This window comes from Chiloscyllium plagiosum, unplaced genomic scaffold (assembly GCF_037043375.1).
Source record: "Chiloscyllium plagiosum isolate Xiang-an unplaced genomic scaffold, Cpla_swu_hap1 HiC_scaffold_15, whole genome shotgun sequence".
Taxonomy (NCBI): Eukaryota; Metazoa; Chordata; class Chondrichthyes; order Orectolobiformes; family Hemiscylliidae; genus Chiloscyllium; species Chiloscyllium plagiosum.
The window spans coordinates 4405085-4426524 of NW_028270153.1; the positions used below are offsets into that span (position 1 = coordinate 4405085).

General features: G+C 50.1%; 1 protein-coding gene across 4 annotated transcripts in view; it reads right to left on the reverse strand.

Moving 5' to 3' along the window:
* The window catches only part of LOC122559887 (DENN domain-containing protein 3-like), a 180647-nt gene that overhangs the window by 105760 nt on the left and 53447 nt on the right, over positions 1-21440 (reverse strand). For 3 of the 4 annotated variants that reach the window (XR_015759511.1, XM_087994696.1, XM_087994697.1), the window contains exons 3-7: positions 20680-20730; positions 17561-17810; positions 11360-11475; positions 9428-9570; positions 3424-3535 (exon numbers count right to left, since the gene is read on the reverse strand). Coding sequence is in view for 3 of the 4 variants with exons in the window: in XM_087994696.1 (XP_087850822.1) it covers positions 3424-3535; positions 9428-9570; positions 11360-11475; positions 17561-17810; positions 20680-20730 (672 nt within the window). In the remaining variant the exon portion in view is untranslated. The remainder of the gene's footprint in view (positions 1-3423; positions 3536-9427; positions 9571-11359; positions 11476-17560; positions 17811-20679; positions 20731-21440) is intronic. The other variant, XM_087994698.1, reaches the window with a different exon arrangement.

The following is a 21440-nucleotide window of genomic DNA, read 5'->3' on the forward strand; positions in this document are numbered from 1 at the left end:
TCGAGGCTGTTAGCCTATCGAGAACATCTCCAAGGTTGGCAATGACCAATTTTCTATTGTACTGTTCCCAGGTCTCTCGCAAAGATGCTTCGGAGTTGCCCTGTATGTCAATGGTACTTACACTGAAGTGGGTCACATTTTGGGTATAGTAAGCCTTAATTGTGGTTATGAGGCCTTGGTCACATGGTTGCAGCAACAATGTCGTATTTGGTGCTTAGAACACAACACGAATGTTACTGCCACACTCGGCAGTGCCAGGTGGATGAGCAGCACAAATATTGAAAATCACAAGCCACCTATTATCGAGGTTATTTTCTCTACAGTATATTTCAACAAGAGGACTAAGAAAAAAAATTACTTGGCTATTCTAACTGCTTGGATGATTAGATTCCCTATAGTATGGAAACAAGCCCTTTGGCCCAACAAGTCCACACCGACCCTCTGAACAGTAACCCACCCAGACCCATTCCCCTACATTTTATCCCTGACTAATGCAACTAACACTACAGACAATTTAGCGTGGCCAATTCACCTGACCGGCACATCTTTGGGCTGTGGGAGGAAACCAGATCACCCAGAGGAAACCCACGCAGACACGGGGAGATTGTGCAAACTCCATACAGCCAGTTGCCTGAGGCGGGAATTGAACCTGGGTCCCTGGTGCGGTGAGGCAGCAGTGCTAACCACTGAGCCACCGTGCCACCCAACCACTGAGCCACTGTGCCCGCCCATGGATGTGAATGCAACACAACAGGAAGTGTATTCTTATCAAAGCCTTTAATTGCCCTCGGATTTTCTGTATGGTACACGAGTAGAGGCCTAAGGACTGCATCACCAGTGGCATTAACAATAGGCATTAGGGTAAACCAGTCCTTCAATACCTTGTGTCCCTTAGTGTACTTTTCTTCTGTCGAAATAAATGTCTTGCTCAGCAATTTTTTCCATTAAATTCCAGTTTTGTCACAGATAAACACTTGCTGATATGAATAACCACCTTCTGTTCTCTGGGAACTTTTGGGCAGCTTCAGTATCAGCTCGAGCACTCTCTGCAGTAACCTTTAACCTCGGAAGCTGCTCGCCTCAAAAAACTGAACAAATCACCCATGACTACCTTTAAATTCCACTTTCACAACACTTCCATCACCATCGCCCAGTGCTTTCTGTTTCAGCTTATTAAAAAGACTGGTTGGTTTCTCCTTAAGTATAAGATAATGGAACACCGTGCTTTGTACACCCATCGATCCAAGCAAGCAATAGACTTTCCATTTTATCCATCTTTGGATGTCGACTAAAAGAGACCACTTTGCCAAGAGCAGAACCAACAGTAATTCTAGCAGCTTTCAAGATTATTTCTCTTTGAGTGTAAATAGTACAAATGGTGGACGCAGACAAGTCCAACACACATATAATGTCTTCATTTTGTTGACCATGATCAAAATGCTTAATTATGTCCAGCTTAACACCCTTACGAGCTCTCTTAGGTTTTTCTGATACCTTAGGACACATCTCGCTAATGGATGCATAAAATAGATCAAGATAAAGTGCAGTTGCTCACAGACACAGTTCAAAGCTTGATACTGAGATGCTGAGTGTAGCTCCCAGGGAAGGTGACGCCACTCTCACTGAACACTTTTTTTGGAAAAGCAAAAATCCTCCTTTGGTTAGTGAGTACAGGTTTGAAAGCAGATCTTTTGTAAAAGCGAGTTGGCGTAAAGCGAATGTTTGAAACGTGGGGGATACTGTACTGCGGTGAGTAACTCACCTCCTGACTCTCCAGAGCCTGTCCACCATCTACAAGGCACAGGTCAGGAGTGTGATGGAATACTCCCCACTTGCCCTGGATGGGGGCAGCTCCAACAACACTCAAGAAGCTCAACACTGTTCAGGTCAAAGCAGCCAACTTTGCCTGAATTATTTCTTCACAGATTGTAGTGTCACTGGCTGGGTCAGTATTTATTGTCGATCACGAGTTGCCCCTTGAGAAGGTGGGGCTGAGCTGCCTTCTTGAACTGCTGCTGTCCATGTGCTGTGGGTAGACCCGGAATGTCCCTAAGGAGAGAATTCCAGGAGTTTGACAGTGACAGTGAAGGAACGGTGATATATTTACAAGCCAGGATGGTGAGTGGTTTGGAGAGTAAATTGCAGCGGCTGGTATTCCCATTTAACAGCTGCCCTTGTCCTTCGAGATGAAAATGGTCGTGGGTTAGGAAAGTGCCGTAGCAGGATCTTTGGTGAATTTCTGCCATGCATCTTGTAGATGGTACACACTGCTGCTATTGGGTGTCAATGGTGGAGGGAGTGGGCAGTGTTGATGGTGGAGGGAGTGGGGAGTGTGGAGGGGGTGGGAAGTGGGGAGGGTGGAAGGGGGGTGGAGGGTGGAGGGAGTGGGGAGGGTGAAGGAGGTGGGGAGTGTGGAGGGTGGAGTGAGTGGGGAGGGTGGAGGGGGTGTGGAGGGTGGAGGCAGTGGAGAATGGGGAGGGTGGAGGGAGTGTGGAGTGTGGAGGGTTGCGGGTGGAGGGAGTGGGGGGTGTGAAGGGTGGAGGGTGGAAGGAGTGGAGAAGGTGGAGGGTGGAGGGAGTGGGGAGGGTGGAGGGTGGAGGGAGTGGGAAGTGGGGAGTGTGGAGGGACTGGGGAGTGGGGAGGGTGGAGGGAGTGGGGAGGGTGGAGGGTGGAGGGAGTGTGGAGGGTGGAGGGAGTGGGGAGGGTGGAGGGAGTGGGGAGTTTGGAGAGTGGAGGGAGTGAGGAGTGGGGAGGGTGGAGGGTGGAGGGAGTGGGGAGTGGTGAGTGGGGAGGGAGTGAGGAGTGGGGAGTGGGGAATGGTGAGGGAGTGAGGAGTGGGGACTGGGGAGTGGGGAGTGGAGGGTGGAGGGTGGAGGTTGGAGGGAGTGTGGAGTGGGGAATGCCCTATCCACCATCGACAGGAAAATACATAAAAGTGGGGAACTGAGTTCTGGTCCTGCCTGGTCACTGGAGAAGAGTAATCAGTCCAGCTCAGTTAACCCATCTGAAAATAAACAGCTCCCCTCAGTCACAACAAAACATCCAGATTGCTGCTTCCTGAATGTCTTTTTGGAATGAAATGTCCGACACTTACCTCCATCTTGGCCCTGACATTCCCTCAGGAATGGCCTCATTCGTCACTCCCTTACATTCCTGAAGGCAGCTCACCACCACCCACTGCAGGGCAGTCCATATTGGAGCCATATTCAGGAAGAGGTGATGGTCCAGTGATCCTGTCACTACTTGTGACTCCAGGCCCTGTGGTAGACACCTAACTATCCTCTGGGTTATTAGGAATGGGTAATAAATGCTGGTCTGGTCAGTCTATGAATGGATAAAATACAAAATGCCCGGGTTTTATAAAATTCACAGTTCCTCACACATACACACTGGATGATGCCATGTTTCTGTATAATTCCTTACCAGTTGGATGGATCCTGGTGGTGGGCATGGGACAAGAGCTAACTGAGCTGCAAACTCTTTCACCTTCATCTCAAACTCTCTCTCTCCGCAGGACTGCAGGTCGAGCAGAAGACTGAGGGGAGAAGGTGGACGTGTTATTGTGGGACAGCTACTGAGAATCCCTCCTCCTCCTCCCAGATCGCCACCACCCTCTCCTCAGCCTCTCGACCTCTCCTGGTTTATGTGTCGTCCTTTAGTAGCTTCATCAGAAACATGAGCTTGTGTACGTACATTGACAATGCATTAACTTCTTCAGCACATGATCCCACCTCCTTTTGCACTGCACACCCCACATCCCCAATCCCACATCCCACATCCCTTCCTGGGTCAGCCCCAGTTAGTTCCAGTTAAAGACTTGCAATGCTGCTCAATATCCTGAGCAGCCATTTCTGGGCACTGGCTCTAATCATTCAAAGGAAGGTCAGAAGTCACATGACAACAGGTTATAGTCCAAAAGATTTATCTGAAATCATAAGCTTTCAGAGCGCTTTTATCAAATAAACCTTTTGGACTATAACCTGGTGTTGTCTGATTCTTGACTTTGTCCATCCCAGTCCAACACCGAATCCATCCAATCCTTTCAATAACTGGAGTTAATAATGCCTCTTCCTTTATTGAAATCTCCAATCAGCCCAACCTTTGCTTCTTTCCTTCTGTCTGGTGCAGTTAACTCTTTCGTAGTTTCATCACTCCAGGACTCCTCCTTAGCACAGAAGACAGGCAGGAGGCTGGAAGAACACATCAAGCCAGGCAGCATCAGGACGTGCAGAAGTCAATGCTTGGGGTGGAATCTTTTTCAACTCTTGTTCTGCAGATGGGCTGTACCTGAAACGTTGACTTCTCCATCTCCTGATGCTGCCTGGCTTGCTGTGTTCCTCCAGCCTCCTGCCTGTCCCTCCTGATGCTGCCTGCCTTGCTGTGTTCCCCCAGCTTCCTGCCTGTCCCTCCTGACGCTGTCTGCCTTGCTGTGTTCCCCCAGCCTCCTGCTTGTTCCTCCTGATGCTGCCTGGCTTGCTGTGTTCCTCCAGCCTCCTGCCTGTCCCTCCTGATGCTGCCTGCCTTGTGTGTTCCTCCAGCCTCCTGCCTGTCCCTCCTGATGCTGCCTGCCTTGTGTGTTCCTCCAGCCTCCTGTCTGTCCCTCCTGAAGCTGCCTGCCTTGCTGTGTTCCCCCAGCCTCCTGCCTGTCCCTCCTGATGCTGCCTGGCTTGCTACGTTCCTCCAGCCTCCTGCTTGTCCCTCCTGATGCTGCCTGCCTTTCTGTGTTCCTCCAGCCTCCTGCCTGTCCCTCCTGATGCTGCCTGCCTTGCTGTGTTCCTCCAGCCTCCTGCCTGTCCCTCCTGATGCTGCCTGCCTTGCTGTGTTCCCCTAGCCTCCTGCCTGTCCCTCCTGATGCTGCCTGGCTTGCTGTGTTCCCCCAGCCTCCTGCCTGTCCCTCCTGATGCTGCCTGGCTTGCTACGTTCCTCCAGCCTCCTGCCTGTCCCTCCTGATGCTGCCTGCCTTGCTGTGTTCCTCCAGCCTCCTGCCTGTCCCTCCTGATGCTGCCTGGCTTGCTGTGTTCCCCCAGCCTCCTGCCTGTCCCTCCTGATGCTGCCTGGCGTGCTACGTTCCTCCAGCCTCCTGCTTGTCCCTCCTGATGCTGCCTGCCTTTCTGTGTTCCTCCAGCCTCCTGCCTGTCCCTCCTGATGCTGCCTGGCTTGCTGTGTTCTCCCAGTCTCCTGCCTGTCCCTCCTGATTCTGCCTGGCTTGCTACGTTCCTCCAGCTTCCTGCCTGTCCCTCCTGATGCTGCCTGCCTTGCTGTGTTCCTCCAGCATCCTGCCTGTCCCTCCTGATGCTGCCTGGCTTGCTGTGTTCCCCCAGCCTCCTGCCTGTCCCTCCTGATGCTGCCTGGCGTGCTACGTTCCTCCAGCCTCCTGCTTGTCCCTCCTGATGCTGCCTGCCTTTCTGTGTTCCTCCAGCCTCCTGCCTGTCCCTCCTGATGCTGCCTGGCTTGCTGTGTTCTCCCAGTCTCCTGCCTGTCCCTCCTGATTCTGCCTGGCTTGCTACGTTCCTCCAGCCTCCTGCTTGTCCCTCCTGATGCTGCCTGGCTTGCTGTGTTCTCCCAGTCTCCTGCCTGTCCTCCTGATGCTGCCTGGCCCGCTGTGTTCCTCCAGCCTCCTGCCTGTCCCTCCTGATGCTGCCTGCCTTGCTGTGTTCCTCGAGCCTCCTGCCTGTCCCTCCTGATGCTGCCTGCCTTGTGTGTTCTTCCAGCCTCCTGCCTGTCCCTCCTGATGCTGCCTGCCTTGCTGTGTTCCCCCAGCCTCCTGCCTGTCCCTCCTGATGCTGCCTGGCTTGCTACGTTCCTCCAGCCTCCTGCTTGTCCCTCCTGATGCTGCCTGCCTTTCTGTGTTCCTCCAGCCTCCTGCCTGTCCCTCCTGATGCTGCCTGCCTTGCTGTGTTCCTCCAGCCTCCTGCCTGTCCCTCCTGAAGCTGCCTGCCTTGCTGTGTTCCCCTAGCCTCCTGCCTGTCCCTCCTGATGCTGCCTGGCTTGCTGTGTTCCTCCAGCCTCCTGCCTGTCCCTCCTGATGCTGCCTGGCTTGCTGTGTTCCCCCAGCCTCCTGCCTGTCCCTCCTGATGCTGCCTGGCTTGCTACGTTCCTCCAGCCTCCTGCTTGTCCCTCCTGATGCTGCCTGCCTTGCTGTGTTCCTCCAGCCTCCTGCCTGTCCCTCCTGATGCTGCCTGGCTTGCTGTGTTCTCCCAGTCTCCTGCCTGTCCCTCCTGATTCTGCCTGGCTTGCTACGTTCCTCCAGCCTCCTGCCTGTCCCTCCTGATGCTGCCTGGCTTGCTACGTTCCTCCAGCCTCCTGCCTGTCCCTCCTGATTCTGCCTGGCTTGCTACGTTCCTCCAGCCTCCTGCCTGTCCCTCCTGATGCTGCCTGGCTTGCTACGTTCCTCCAGCCTCCTGCCTGTCCCTCCTGATGCTGCCTGGCTTGCTGTGTTCTCCCAGTCTCCTGCCTGACCCTCCTGATTCTGTCTGGCTTGCTACGTTCCCCCAGCCTCCTGCCTGTTCCTCCTGATGCTGCCTGCCTTGCTGTGTTCCCCCAGCCTCCTGCTTGTCCCTCCTGATGCTGCCTGCCTTGCTGTGTTCCCCCAGCCTCCTGCCTGTCCCTCCTGATGCTGCCTGCCTTGCTGTGTTCCCCCAGCCTCCTGCCTGTCCCTCCTGATGCTGCCTGCCTTGCTGTGTTCCCCCAGCCTCCTGCCTGTCCCTCCTGATGCTGCCTGCCTTGCTGTGTTCCCCCAGCCTCCTGCCTGTCCCTCCTGATGCTGCCTGGCTTGCTACGTTCCTCCAGCCTCCTGCTTGTCTCTCCTGATGCTGCCTGGCTTGCTACGTTCCTCCAGCCTCCTGCCTGTCCCTCCTGATGCTGCCTGCCTTGCTGTGTTCCTCCAGCCTCCTGCCTGTCCCTCCTGATGCTGCCTGGCTTGATGTGTTCCTCCAGCCTCCTGCCTGTCCCTCCTGATGCTGCCTGGCTTGCTGTGTTCCTCCAGCCTCCTGCCTGTCCCTCCTGATGCTGCCTGGCTTGCTGTGTTCCCCCAGCCTCCTGCCTGAACCTCCTGATGCTGCCTGGCTTGCTGTGTTCCTCCAGCCTCCTGCCTGTCCCTCCTGATGCTGCCTGCCTTGCTGTGTTCCCCCAGCCTCCTGCCTGAACCTCCTGATGCTGCCTGGCTTGCTGTGTTCCTCCAGCCTCCTGCCTGTCCCTCCTGATGCTGCCTGCCTTGCTGTGTTCCTCCAGCCTCCTGCCTGTCCCTCCTGATGCTGCCTGCCTTGCTGTGTTCCTCCAGCCTCCTGCCTGTCCCTCCTAACGCTGCCTGCCTTGCTGTGTTCCTCCAGCCTCCTGCCTGTCCCTCCTGACGCTGCCTGCCTTGCTGTGTTCCCCCAGCCTCCTGCCTGTCCCTCCTGATGCTGCCTGCCTTGCTGTGTTCCCCCAGCCTCCTGCCTGTCCCTCCTGACGCTGCCTGCCTTGCTGTGTTCCTCCAGCCTCCTGCCTGTCCCTCCTGACGCTGCCTGCCTTGCTGTGTTCCTCCAGCCTCCTGCCTGAACCTCCTGCGCTGCCTGCCTTGCTGTGTTCCCCCAGCCTCCTGCCTGTCCCTCCTGATGCTGCCTGCCTTGCTGTGTTCCCCCAGCCTCCTGCCTGTCCCTTCTGATGCTGCCTGCCTTGCTGTGTTCCTCCAGCCTCCTGCCTGTCCCTCCTGATGCTGCCTGCCTTGCTGTGTTCCCCCAGCCTCCTGCCTGTCCCTTCTGATGCTGCCTGGCTTGCTGTGTTCCTCCAGCCTCCTGCTTGTCCCTCCTGATGCTGCCTGGCTTGCTGTGTTCCCCCAGCCTCCTGCCTGTCCCTCCTGACGCTGCCTACCTTTCTGTGTTCCTCCAGCCTCCTGCCTGTCCCTCCTGATGCTGCCTGGCTTGCTGTGTTCTCCCAGTCTCCTGCCTGTCCCTCCTGATTCTGCCTGGCTTGCTACGTTCCTCCAGCCTCCTGCCTGTCCCTCCTGATGCTGCCTGGCTTGATGTGTTCCTCCAGCCTCCTGCCTGTCCCTCCTGATTCTGCCTGGCTTGCTACGTTCCTCCAGCCTCCTGCCTGTCCCTCCTGATGCTGCCTGGCTTGCTGTGTTCTCCCAGTCTCATGCCTGTCCCTCCTGATTCTGCCTGGCTTGCTACGTTCCTCCAGCCTCCTGCCTGTCCCTCCTGATGCTGCCTGGCTTGCTGTGTTCCTCCAGCCTCCTGCCTGTCCCTCCTGATTCTGCCTGGCTTGCTACGTTCCTTCAGCCTCCTGCCTGTCCCTCCTGATGCTGCCTGGCTTGCTGTGTTCTCCCAGTCTCCTGCCTGATCCTCCTGATTCTGTCTGGCTTGCTACGTTCCCCCAGCCTCCTGCCTGTTCCTCCTGATGCTGCCTGCCTTGCTGTGTTCCCCCAGCCTCCTGCTTGTCCCTCCTGATGCTGCCTGCCTTGCTGTGTTCCCCCAGCCTCCTGCCTGTCCCTCCTGATGCTGCCTGCCTTGCTGTGTTCCCCCAGCCTCCTGCCTGTCCCTCCTGATGCTGCCTGCCTTGCTGTGTTCCTCCAGCCTCCTGCTTGTCCCTCCTGATGCTGCCTGCCTTGCTGTGTTCCCCCAGCCTCCTGCCTGTCCCTCCTGTTGCTGCCTGGCTTGCTACGTTCCTCCAGCCTCCTGCTTGTCTCTCCTGATGCTGCCTGGCTTGCTACGTTCCTCCAGCCTCCTGCCTGTCCCTCCTGATGCTGCCTGCCTTGCTGTGTTCCTCCAGCCTCCTGCCTGTCCCTCCTGATGCTGCCTGGCTTGCTGTGTTCCTCCAGCCTCCTGCCTGTCCCTCCTGATGCTGCCTGGCTTGCTGTGTTCCTCCAGCCTCCTGCCTGTCCCTCCTGATGCTGCCTGGCTTGCTGTGTTCCTCCAGCCTCCTGCCTGTCCCTCCTGATGCTGCCTGGCTTGCTGTGTTCCCCCAGCCTCCTGCCTGAACCTCCTGATGCTGCCTGGCTTGCTGTGTTCCTCCAGCCTCCTGCCTGTCCCTCCTGATGCTGCCTGCCTTGCTGTGTTCCTCCAGCCTCCTGCCTGTCCCTTCTGATGCTGCCTGCCTTGCTGTGTTCCTCCAGCCTCCTGCCTGTCCCTCCTGATGCTGCCTGGCTTGCTGTGTTCCCCCAGCCTCCTGCCTGTCCCTCCTGATGCTGCCTGGCTTGCTGTGTTCCTCCAGCCTCCTGCTTGTCTACCTTGGATTCCAGCATCTGCAGTTGTTTTGTCTCCCCCTTAGCACAGACCTTCCTTTTTATCCCAATCTGGAGGTCCCCAGGCCCTTTCCCAGTCTCTTGCTTGATCCCTATTACATCTCTAATGTTTTTCCCATTTCTGATGATGGGTCACTAAGGTCGGTTTCTATCTCCACACGCATTCTGGACCCTGTAGGCGGAACAGTCACTGGGTAAATCTCTTACCAGGAAAGGCAGTCCTTCAGCACTGTGTAATACGGAAACTTGGTGATGATGCAGATCCCAAAGGGGACCAGGACTTTGAAAGGTTCAGAACAGTCTGTTGTGAGTTCCGTGCACTCGGTGGGAGATTGATAAAGATCGGATTCCTGCAAAGGCAAAACCTTAGGTCAGGCAGTGGAAGACACTTGATGACTTCACTTTCCCAAAACATTTCCCTCCCCTCTCCCCTTCCCCCAACTGCCTCTCCCCCATTGCCAATCTTCCTCCTGCTGGGCCAGAGTCCAGTCTCCCCAGCATCATTCCTGGTGAAGGGCTCATTCCCGAAACGTTGATTCCCCTGCTCCTCGGATGCTGCCTGACCTGCTGCGCTTTTCCAGCAGTAGACCCTCGACCCGTCTCAAAGCTAACCCTGAGGACAGAGAGTCATCAACTGTCCGAATGGGGAGGGAGGGCAGGGGGTCACCTCTGTGGAGATCAAGCCCACCCCTAATACATATTAATAGCAAAATAAAACTTCGAAACACAATATAGAAACACAGAAGATAAGAGCAGGAGGAGGCCATTCCGCCCTTCGAGCCTGCTCCACCATTCATCACCATCATGGCTGATTGTCCAACTCAATAACCTAATCCTGCCTTCTCCCCATAACCTTTGGTTCCATTCACCCCAAGTGCTATATCTAGCCACGTCTTGAATACATTCAATGTTTGGGCATCAACTCTTTCCTGTGGCAATGAATTCCATAGGCTCACCAGTCTTTAGGTGAAGAAATGTCTCCTCATCTCCATTTTAAAGGTCTCCCCTGAATCCTCAGACTGTGACCCCTGGTTCTGCATGCACCCACCACCGGGAACATCCTCCCTACATCTACCCTATCTAGTCCTGTTAGAATGATATAAGTCTCTATGAGATTCCCCCCCCTCACTCGTTTCAATTCCAGTGAAAACAATCCTAACGAGTCAATCTCTCCTCATCCGTCAGTCCCACCATCCCTGGAATCAGCCTGGAAAACCCTCGCTGCACTCCCTCGAAAGAAAGAGCATCCTTCCTCAGAAAAGGAGACCAAAACTGCCCACAGTATTCTAGGTGTACTGTAATCTCAAGCAGGAAACCTAAATTGGGATGCTGCCATTAACTCTAGCCCTGTCACTCATTTAGGAAGGAACAGGAGGAGGGAATGTGCAGCTTGTTCCACCATTCTGTTAGAACATAAGGACTAGGAACAAGGAAAGGCCATTCAGCCCCTCAGATCTGCCCTGCCATTGTATAAGATTGTGCCTCATCTACCCCAGGCCTCATCTCCTCTGTAAGCTCCCTCCTCATAGTCATCAACTCCTGACAGTTCACAAACTTATCCACCTCCTCTTTAAATACTTTCAGTAATCTAGCCTCGACAACCCTCTGAGGCTAGTAAAGTCCAGACATTCACTACCCTCAGAGGGAAGAAATTCCACCCTATCGCAGGTTTAAATACATGCCCCTTTATTCTGTAACTTGTCCCTAGTTTGACACCTCCCCCCCCATCTGGACTGATCTGAACTGACTCTATTGGCCCACCTTGGATCCATATTCCTTCATATTAGACCCAAGTCAATTTCCTGCCATTTACTGTACCATGTGAACATGATAATTAGGAAGTGTAGGCCATTCAGCCCCTCAAGCCTGCTCTGCCATTCAGAAAGATTGTGATTGTGAATGTTTCCATTTACCCCCGATAACCCATGATTCCTTGCCTCACAAGAAACGATCTGCCCTTGCCTTAAATCTAATCAAATACTCCACCTGCACTGTTTCTGAGGCAGAGTTCCAAAGACACACATCCCTCTCAGAAAATAAAAGGTTTTCTATTTTTAGAATTCTCTTTTTAATTCCACGGATTAAAACTCTGTCCCAACCCCAGCATTTTGTAGGAAACCCATTGTTTCAAATGCTCACCTTTATCTCTCTGTTAATGTGGAGCACCACTCCCTGTTGTCTGTTCCCGAGGATATCCGTCAGAACCAGGAAATGGAAAGACTCTTCCTGTTCTTCCACTGGAAGCTTAAATCCATCTGTGAAAGGGTGAAGAAGAGAGCAAGAGACAGAGAGACGTGAGGAGGGGGGGGGGGGTGCGGGGTAAAGGGGATAAGTGTGGAGGGTGAGAACCAACAGGCCACAGAGTGGGGGACAGAGTGGACAACATGACAGGAAGAGGATTACCAAGGGCATGAGGCATTCAGGGAGTGGGAAAGGTGGGAGACAAACAGAATCAGGGAGAGAAAGAGACAAAGAGAAAAGGAGATGGGAAAACAAGGAGTGAGCGACAGACAGAAAGAGAACATAAATATACAAAGACAAACAGGGGAGATGTAGGCAGAGAGGGGAAAAGAGAGAGACCAGGGAGGAAGCATACAGCACAAAAGAGACAGCTCAGGAAAAGTGAAGGAGAAAGAGGGATGGACAGGGACACACACACACACACATATACACACACGTACAGGGTGAGAGATATACCGAGAGAAAGAGAGAGAGAGATGGTCAGAAACACCAGGACAGTCAGAAACAACAAAAACAGGACAAAAAGCACAAATCAAATAACTCTGCCTCTGACTTCCTCTAACCTGACAAAGAAATAATTCTGTAATAATAAAAGGAAAGGGAAGGGTCCATAGTCCCAGATGACCTCAGGGTAGTGAGCAAAGGGCAACAATATTGACGATCGAGTGGGAAAGCTGATAACGTCTAAAAAAGCTGGTGCTTTTGCTGCTCTTGTTACTGAAACATTTTATTTTTTTTAAGAGTCACTCCTGTTTCTTTTTTTTCTTAGAGTGAACAGAACCTCTGACAGTCCTGTTATTTGTTTTCTTTTCTTTTCTCCCCCACACTCCCGCCTAACTGCGGTAGTGCTTACTTTTTTCCCCCAGCACCCATGTTGTGAGACACAGTGAAAGACACAAGGTGCACAAATCTTTATTCGATTTCCACCACCAGGAAGAAAGGAACTGAGACATTTTATAGTGAATCCACATTGTTAAATGTCAGAAGGTTAGGGAAAGGGACTGTTTCACTGGTTACTGTTTATATAGAAGATGCAACAAGGGAATAACTAACATCGCGGGAATCAGTAGGAGGCTATTCTGTCCCTCCACCCTTTCCCCATTGTACTAGCTCATGGCTGATGTGTCACTAAACTCTATTCTTATACATAGTCCTTGATAAGACAACATGATATAGGATGTAGGAGCAAAATTAAACCATTCAGTCCATTCAGTCTGCTTCATCATTTGATCATGTCTGATAGGTTTCTCAACCCCATTCTCCTGCCTTCTCCCTAGAACCCTTACTAATCAAGAACATATCTCTCTCTGTCTTCAATTTGTCATTGGCTTGCACAGCCCTCTACAGCAATGCATTCCACAGAGTCCCCACCCTCTGGCTGAAGAAATTCCTCCTCATCTCCGTTCTAAAGGGTCATCCCTTCACTCTGAGGCTGAGACCTTGGGTCCTAGTCTCTCCTACTGGTGAAAACATCTCCATGTCCCCTCTATTCAGGCCTCTCAGTATTCTGTAAGTTTCAGTCAGATCCCCCCCTCATCCTTCTAAACTCCATCGAGTACAGACCCAGGGTCCTCAACCACTCCTCAAATGACATTCATCCCCAGGATCATTCTTGTAAACCTCATCTCGACACCCACCAAGGCCAGCACATCCTTCCTTAGATACGGGGCCCAAAATTGCTAACAATATTCCAAATGCGGTCTGACTAGAACCTCATACAGCCTCAACAGTACATTTCTGCTCTTATATTCTGGCCCTCCTGAAATGAACGCTAACATTGCATTTGCTGTCCTAACTGCCAACTGAACCTGCATGTTAACCTTAACAGAATCCTGAACTCAGATTCCCAAGTCCCTCTGTGCTTCAAATTTCCAAAGCATTTTCCCATTTAAAAAATAGTCTATCTCTCTATTCTTCTTACCACAAAGTATAATCTCACACTTTCCCACATTGTATTCCATCTGCCACTTCTTTGCCCACTCCCCCAGCCTGTCCAAGTCCTTCTGCAGCCTCCCTGCCTCCTCAATACTACCTGTCCCTCCAACTATCTTTTTGTCATCTACAAACTTAGCAACAATATTGCTCATCCCTTCATCCAGATTGTTAATGTATAACGTGAATAGTTGTGGTCCCAACACTGACCCCTGTGGAACTCCACTCGTCACTGGCTGCCATTCTGAAAAAGACCCTTTTTTTCCCACTCTCTGCCTTCTGCCAGTCAGCCAATCCGCTCTCCATACCAGTACCTTACCCCTGATATCATCGGCTCTTACCATACTTCGCAGCTTCCTGTGCAGCACCTTGTCAAGGACTTTCTAAAAATGCATGTACCCAATAAATATAAATAAAAAATTATCAAATGAATCCCACCCTCCTAACTAACTCTTGAGGGAAGACAGTTCCAGATTTTCACTGCACTCCTTTGTGTATCCTGTGAGGTCAGAGTTTGGCTTATATCCATTGGAGTTTCAAGGAATGAGAGGTGATCTTTTTGAAGATGCTGAGTTGAATGGATGGGTGGATACTGGGCAGATAGTGGGTGGATACTGAGTGGGTAGTGGGCAGATAGTTGGTGGATAATGGGTGGATGCTATATGGATACTGGTTGAATAGTGGGTGGATAGAGGGAGGATAGTGGGTGGATTCTGGGTGGATACTGGACAGATATTGAGTGGATACTCGGCGGAAACTGGATGTTCACTGGGCGGATAGTGGGTGGATACTGGGCAGATACTGGGTGGAAACTGGGTGGATACTGGGCAGATACTGGGTGGATAGTGGGTGGATACTGGGCAGATACTGGGTGGAAACTGGGCGGATACTGGACAGATACTGGGCGGATAGTGGGTGGATACTGGGCCGATACTGGGCCGATATTGGGTGGATACTGGGTGGATAGAGGGTGGATAATGGGTGGATAATGGGTGGATGTTTCCTCTTGTTGAAGAGACTGAAAGCTATGGAACAGATTTGAGATAGGAAGAGAATTTCTATTCGATGGAAAGGTCATGAGAGTATTTCCCAGAAGGAAGTGAAAGCTGGATCTTTAGATTTATTCAAGGCTGAATTAGAGAGATTTTTGATAAACAAGGGAGCCTACTGTATTGGAGGAGGGGGGGGGGAAGTCAGTCTGAAACGTGGTAGTATAGGCTTAAGGGGCTGAATAGCCTCCTCCTGTACCTAAGTGCCGTATTCCTTATCCTCGCTGTTTCCTGACAATCACTCTGAATAGCTGGCTGTAATTTGAAGATTTCCTCTGGTCTCTCTTAATGGAGAGAATAGTTTTCCTACATCCACCCTATTCAATCCTTTCACAGTTCTCAATACTCAATGCAGCCCGTCCTCATGAATTAACATGGAGTAAAATTCCTGCAGAAGCTGTAAATCTGAACTAGAAACCAAAATTGCAGGAGAAACTCAGCAGGTCTGGCAGCATCTGTGGAGAGAGAAACAATTAATATTGAGAGTCTGTAATGAGTTTTCTTCAGAACCCCCATTAATTAACCCTTTCAGCCCCGGTGTTGTTCTGGTGAATCTGTGATGTGACCACCCCACCCCACCCCAGCAGTGTCAACATGTCCTCCCTGAGGTGCACTACCCAGAGCTCACCCCATGATCCCAGTCTGCTCAGACTACAGACTGGACATCCTGCAATTATCATGATCGACAATATTTGGCTGGAGAGTGGCAAATAAATCTTGCATAAAGCTCCAGAGAAGGCCAGAATAAATTATGGCATTTATTGCTAAAAGAGTAGAGTGTGAAAGTAGGGAAGTATTGCTGCAACTACAGTACACAGGACACTAGTGAGACCACACCTGAAGTATTGTGGACAGTTTTGGTCTCCTCACTTGAGAAGGAATGTAATTGTGTTGGAGGCAGTTCAGAGAAGGTTCAATAGATTGATTCCAGAGAAGAGGGGTCTTTCTATTGAAGAAATATTGCGCAGTTTAGGCCAATACTCTCTGGAGTTTAGAGCAATGAAAGGAGATCAACTTGAGATATTGAAGATGCCAAAGGGAATTGACAAAGTAGATGGAGAGGATGTTTCCCCATGTGGGGCATTCAAGAATAAGAGGTGATTGTTTTAGGATAAGGGATGGTAGATTTCAAACAGAGATGGGGAGGAATTACTTCTCTCAAAGGGTTGTGAATGTGTGGAATTCGCTCCCCCAGAGCGTGGAGGATGCTGGGACATTGAGTAAATTTAAGGAGGAGATAGACAGATCTTTAATTAGTAACAGGTTGAAGGGTAATGGAGAGTGGGCATGAAAGTGGAGCATAGGCCGAGATGAGATCAGCCACGATCATGTTAAATGGTGGAACAGGCTCGAGGGGCTGAATGGCCTCCTCCTGTTCCTCGTTCTTATGGTGTTATGACTTTGAGTCCAGTCTGTGAGAAGATTAAATGCTCCTTCCCAGGCTGAGCTAACGGATATCTTTCTGTAATCTTTAATATTGGAATAAATCATTAGACAAAGAGAGAAAGACCATAATTATTGGGTTTCTGAAACCACAGTGAGTGTCAGGATAGTGGACATGGAGGAGTGGTGGTAGTGAGGGGGGACGGAGTTTGCTGAGATTCTGACCTCACTTGTCCAGTGATAATGGATACTGGGCACTGACTGGTGGTCCTTTCTGAAGCAGATCTGAATGGGTTCATGATGTACAAAAAGGATTAGGTCTGCTGGGAGAGTTCCTCTAGGGATTGACTGTTGCCTGTTACCCATTGGAACAGCACTAGGCCATTCAGCCCTTAATCCTGTTCCACCATTCAATGAGATCATGGCTGACCAATGGGCTAACTCCATAGACCTATTTGAGAATCTCTCCACTCCCTTCCTTGGAAACCTTGTTTCCCCGAACTATCTCTTGACCCGCTGGAGGCCAATCAGCCATCATGCCTATTCTGGCTCTTTGAAAGGGCAGTCTAATCAGTGTCACTTCCTTTGTTCTTTCCCCATAGCCCTGTGAACTTGTATGCCTCAGGAATTGAACAAATTGAATAAAGCGATTTGAAAAATGCTGAATGTGTTGGGCACAGTGGGCTCTATCTTTCGTACTGCTCTGAAGATCCCGTCAGGACCACACCCACGCCCCAGGGTGAGATTTGGGATTCCAGCTGTCTGATCGGGAACTGGCCACAATAAGTGGGACATGGGGCTGGATTGATGCGAGGGGGGAGCTGGTCAGATGTGAAATGTTTAAAATTCTGAGAGGATTTGACAAGGGAGATGCTATGAGGCTGAAGTTGGAGAATCTCAAACCAGAGATTGATCTTTTCAGAATAAGAGGATTGGCCATTACAGAATGAAATGAGGAAGAATTTCCAGGCTCGGTTCGCCTTTTCTCCGTAACCCCTGATTCTCTTCCTGATTGAAAATCTGTCTATCTCAGCCTTGAATATCATTAATGACCAAGCATCAATGTGCGATACAGAATGCCACAGGTTCTGTAGACTCTGAGAGAATAAATTCCTCCTTATCTTTACCTTAAATGTGCAGCCTCTTACTCTGAGACTATACTATCTGGTTCGGGACTCTCTTCCAATGGGAAACAGCTTTTCTGTATCTACACTGTCAACCCCCCCCAAACTGATTCGATAAGGTCACCTCTCATTTTTCTAAATTCCAATGAGTTCAGACTCAATCTACTTGACCTCTCTGCAAGACAGTGCCTCCTAGTGAACCTTCTCTAGACTGCATCCAATGCCAGTACACCTGTCCTTAGATAAGGAACCCAAAATTATTGACAGTATTCCGACTGTGGTCAGGCTAGTTCCTTGTATAGTTTTAGCAAAACTACCCTTTTACATTTGCTTCCCTTTGACCTTTCTGATGAGTCCCACTTCCCCTTCTCTGTCCCCAGTGCTGCCTTTCCTCACTCTGAAGATCCATTCAGGACCTCATCCAGGCTTTGGGAAATTTCCAGCAGGTTTTCATAATTGTTTGTCTGTTCTGTGAATTTCAGTGTGCTCTGGCTCCCCAACCTATCAGCCAATGAAAACAGTGTTAGCCTTGAGAAAACAAAGGGTCAATCGATATGCTGCCCGTTAAGTCATTCCCCTGAGTCTGGGACACAGCTATCTAAGTCTCTCACCTGGGAAGCACAGCTCTGGCAGGCCACACAGCTCGATTCCCCTCGGAACATTGAGGTGGTCCTTAAAAGTTTCCATATTTCCAAAGAGTTGGGCTGAGGTGAACGTTGGTCCCATGATCTCCTCCTGCTTGTGCGATGAGCTCTGCGAGTCGGTGTGAACATTTGTTTGAGGCCCGGTGAACGGTGGAGCATGAATGGACAGAACCTCTGGAGTAATGTCTGCAGCGTCAAAGAAACTGCTGTGCATGTCCTGCACCAGACACAGCACGTCATTAAGGAGCAGCAAGCAAACTGCGTGACATAATACAGGACTCCAAAACTGTTCCTCCACTATCAACTCTCTGGCTTGGTTTATTACTAGTTTAATTGACTGGGTAGAAATAAACGCTCAGAAGTCAGATGACACCGAGTTATAGTCCAACAGGTTTATTTGAAATCACACGCTTTCAGAGCGCTGCCCTTTCATCAGGTGCACTGCTGTTGGACTATCACCTGGTGTTGTGTGACCTCTGACCTTGACCACGCCGGTCCAACACCAACATTCCACATAAAGGGAGAGCAGGTTGGGCTTGGGTATAGAAGGAACTGTAGAGTCCAAATTGTTAATAGACTCTATTCTCAAAAAAAGGGTCTTAAAAAGGGTATTATGGTATAGGGGTTATGTCCTTATCTCTAGGCCAGGAGGTCCAGGTTCAAGTCCCACCTGAAGATGCAATAACCGTGGAGGTGTGTAATAACACGTCCAAACATATCGGTTAAAGGAAAGGATCTCATTGACAGACCTGGATCCAAATGAACAAAAACAGAAATTGCTGGGAAAGCTCAGTAGGTCTAGCAGCATCAGTGGAGAGAAATCAGAGTGAACATTTTGGGTCCTGTCACCCCTCCTCAGGCCTTCTGAAGAAGGGTTCCCAGACCCCGAGCCGTTAACTCTGATTTCTCTCCACAGATGCTGCTAGACCTGCTGAGCTTTCCCAGCAATTTCTGTTTTTGTTTCTGATTTACAGCATCCACCGTTCTTTAGGTTTTTACTTGGATCCAAATTAGCATTATTGTTTTGATTTCATTCTGAAAACTACTCCCAGATACAGAGTGAAAAGAAAGGTGAGGAATAGCAACAGTCGCCGTTTCCTGGGGCTAAGCTTCGTTTTGCAATCTGGCTGGTGCTTGTCAAAAGAAGGGAAGGTTGGGAGATTCGAAATCCTCAGAAAGGACTGCAGCTGGCAGAGTCCAGACTGGAGCTAAGGGCTATCCTGCTGTGGGACAGTGTGTAACATAAGCACTCCCCTCCAGCTTGGGAAGCAGCATTTTATTTTGCTACATTTGTTATATTAGATTAGATTTCCATAGTATGAAAACACGCCATTTGGCCCAACAAGTCCACACGACCCTCTGAAGAGTAACCCAACCAGACCTATTCGCCTACCCTATATTTACCCCTGACTAATGAACCTGCCACTACGGGCAATTTAGCATGACTAATTCACCTAATCTGCACATCTTTGGACTGTGGGAGGAAACTGGAGCACCCAGAGGAAACCCACACAGACATGGGGAGAATGTGCAAACTCCACACAGACAGTTGCCTGAGGCCGGAATCAAATCCGGGTCCCTGGTGCTGTGAGGCAGCAGTGTTAACCACTGAGCCACCGTGCCAGCCCACTTCAATCTCAGATGTAGTGTAGAGATTGGCAGAGAGGAGGAAACCTTTTGTAGTAGAGGGAATGTGGAGGTCCCGCTTGGGTTTGGGAAGCAGAGCCAAATAGAGGGTTATAATGAGGTCAAGGATGTCAGTAGATAACAAAATTTCAAATGGTGGAGCTTTTAGAGTCATAGAAATGTACAATACGGAAACAGACCCTTCGGTCCAACTCCTCCATGACGACCAGATATCCTAAATTCATCTAGTTCTATTTGCCAGCATTTGACCCATATCCCTCTAAACCTTTGCTACACATGTACCCATCCAGATGCCTTTTAAATGCTGTAATTGTACCAGCCTCCACCACTTCCTCTGGCAGCTCATTCCATACACGTACCACCCTCTGTGTGAAAAAGTTGCCCCTTAGATCCCTTTTGAATCTTTCCCCTCTCACCTTGGTACTATGCCCTCTAGTTTTGGACTCCGCCCACCCTGGGGAAGAGACTTTGTTTATTTACCCTATCCATGCACCTTGTGATTTTATAAACCTCTATAAGGTCACCCCTCAGCCTCCGACGCTCCAGGGAAAACAGCCCCAGCCTGTTCAGCTTCTCCCTGTAGCTCAAACCCTCCAACCCTGGCAACATCCTTGTAAATCTTTTCTGAACCCTTTCACATTTCACTACATCCTTTCAGTAGCAAGGAGACAGAATTGTACACAGTATTCCAAACATTGCCTAACCAATGTCCTTTAAGAAACAGAAGAAAAAAGGTTTCCATTGACTGGCTGAAGAGCAGAGAGGATATTGAGAAAAAGTGATTTAACCCTCACACTATCAGAGGACCAGAGATGATGAGGATTGAGGAGATGGGACTGGAACAAGTCGGTGGAACTAGAGTCTATTCCCTTAATATGATACAATACAGAACATTAACGTAATAAACTCCTCACAAGCCTCTTCCCTTTCTGTGACATCTCACTCTGTCAACATGACCTTCTACTCCTTTCTCGTTCTGTTTATTCAGCTTCCCCTTAACAGGATTGTTACAACATGGACAGCAGAACCAAATCCGCCTTTCTACGTCTGTACCTACAGCAGAGAAAAATTAAACCATCAGGGAACTTAGAGAGTCACTCCAATGGTTCCTAACCAGACTTTCAAATAACCAATCCCAAACTTTGTGAATAATTAATCTTCAGACACCATTTTTGTATCTTTAACAAAAGATTTAACAGCTTATTTAATACAAACTAGCTCTAGCAGAGAGAAGATTAAACACCACGGTAAACTAATTAATGTCTGTGTTTTAAACCTGAAACATTTGTTTTCGGCTGTATTTTCACTAGACAGATACAAGATCAATAGGAGAAAACAACCAAACTGGCCAGCTTAAATAAACAGCTTTCACGATGCATTGTGTTGCAGGTATAAATGTGAACATCCTGTTTTTTTACTGAAACGTTGATCAGGTTCACCTTTTCAGTCCACCCAGGCGAAGACCGCAATATGTCGACCTCAGTTCTCTGCTGTTTGGAAAAAAACAAAGAACTGTGGATGCTGGAAATCAGACACAGAAATTGCTGGAGAAACTCAGCAGGTCTGGCAGCATCTGCGGAGAGACGGGGCAGAGTTAACGTTTCGGGTCCAGGCACCCTCCCTCAGAACTTCGTTCTCAGTTCTGAAGAAGGGTCACCGGAGCCGAAACATTATCTCTGCTTTCTCTCCACAGATGCTGCCAGACCTGCTGGGTTTCTCCAGCGATATCTGCTTTTGTTTCCTATCTTTGGATTTCCTGTAGCTGGGCTAGTAGATTGGGCAGGGAGCTTTCAAATCTTCTCACTCTCTCAGCAACAACCCAGAACCATCTCACAGAAAACATGGTTTCAAAAAAAACTTTAATTCAGGATCTCCTCCCCCCCACCCCGGACTCTTCCCAAGGCCTGAGTCACCATTCAATACCTTCCATCTGCTTAATCATAGGGTCTCCCTCAGCCTTACAGGAACTAATTCCCAGATGCTGACCTCATTAATAGCCAAAATCTGTTATCTGTTTAAACATGATGATGTTCCTGGGGTAGGGAGGGGTGTCATCATGTCTGCTAGAGCCCTGTCTGGAATGGCATGGTGGCTCAGTGGTTAGCACTGCTACCTCACAGTGCTAGGGACCTGGGTTCAATTCCTACCTCAGGCAAGTGTCTATGTGGAGTTTGCACATTCTCCATGTGCTTGTGTGGGT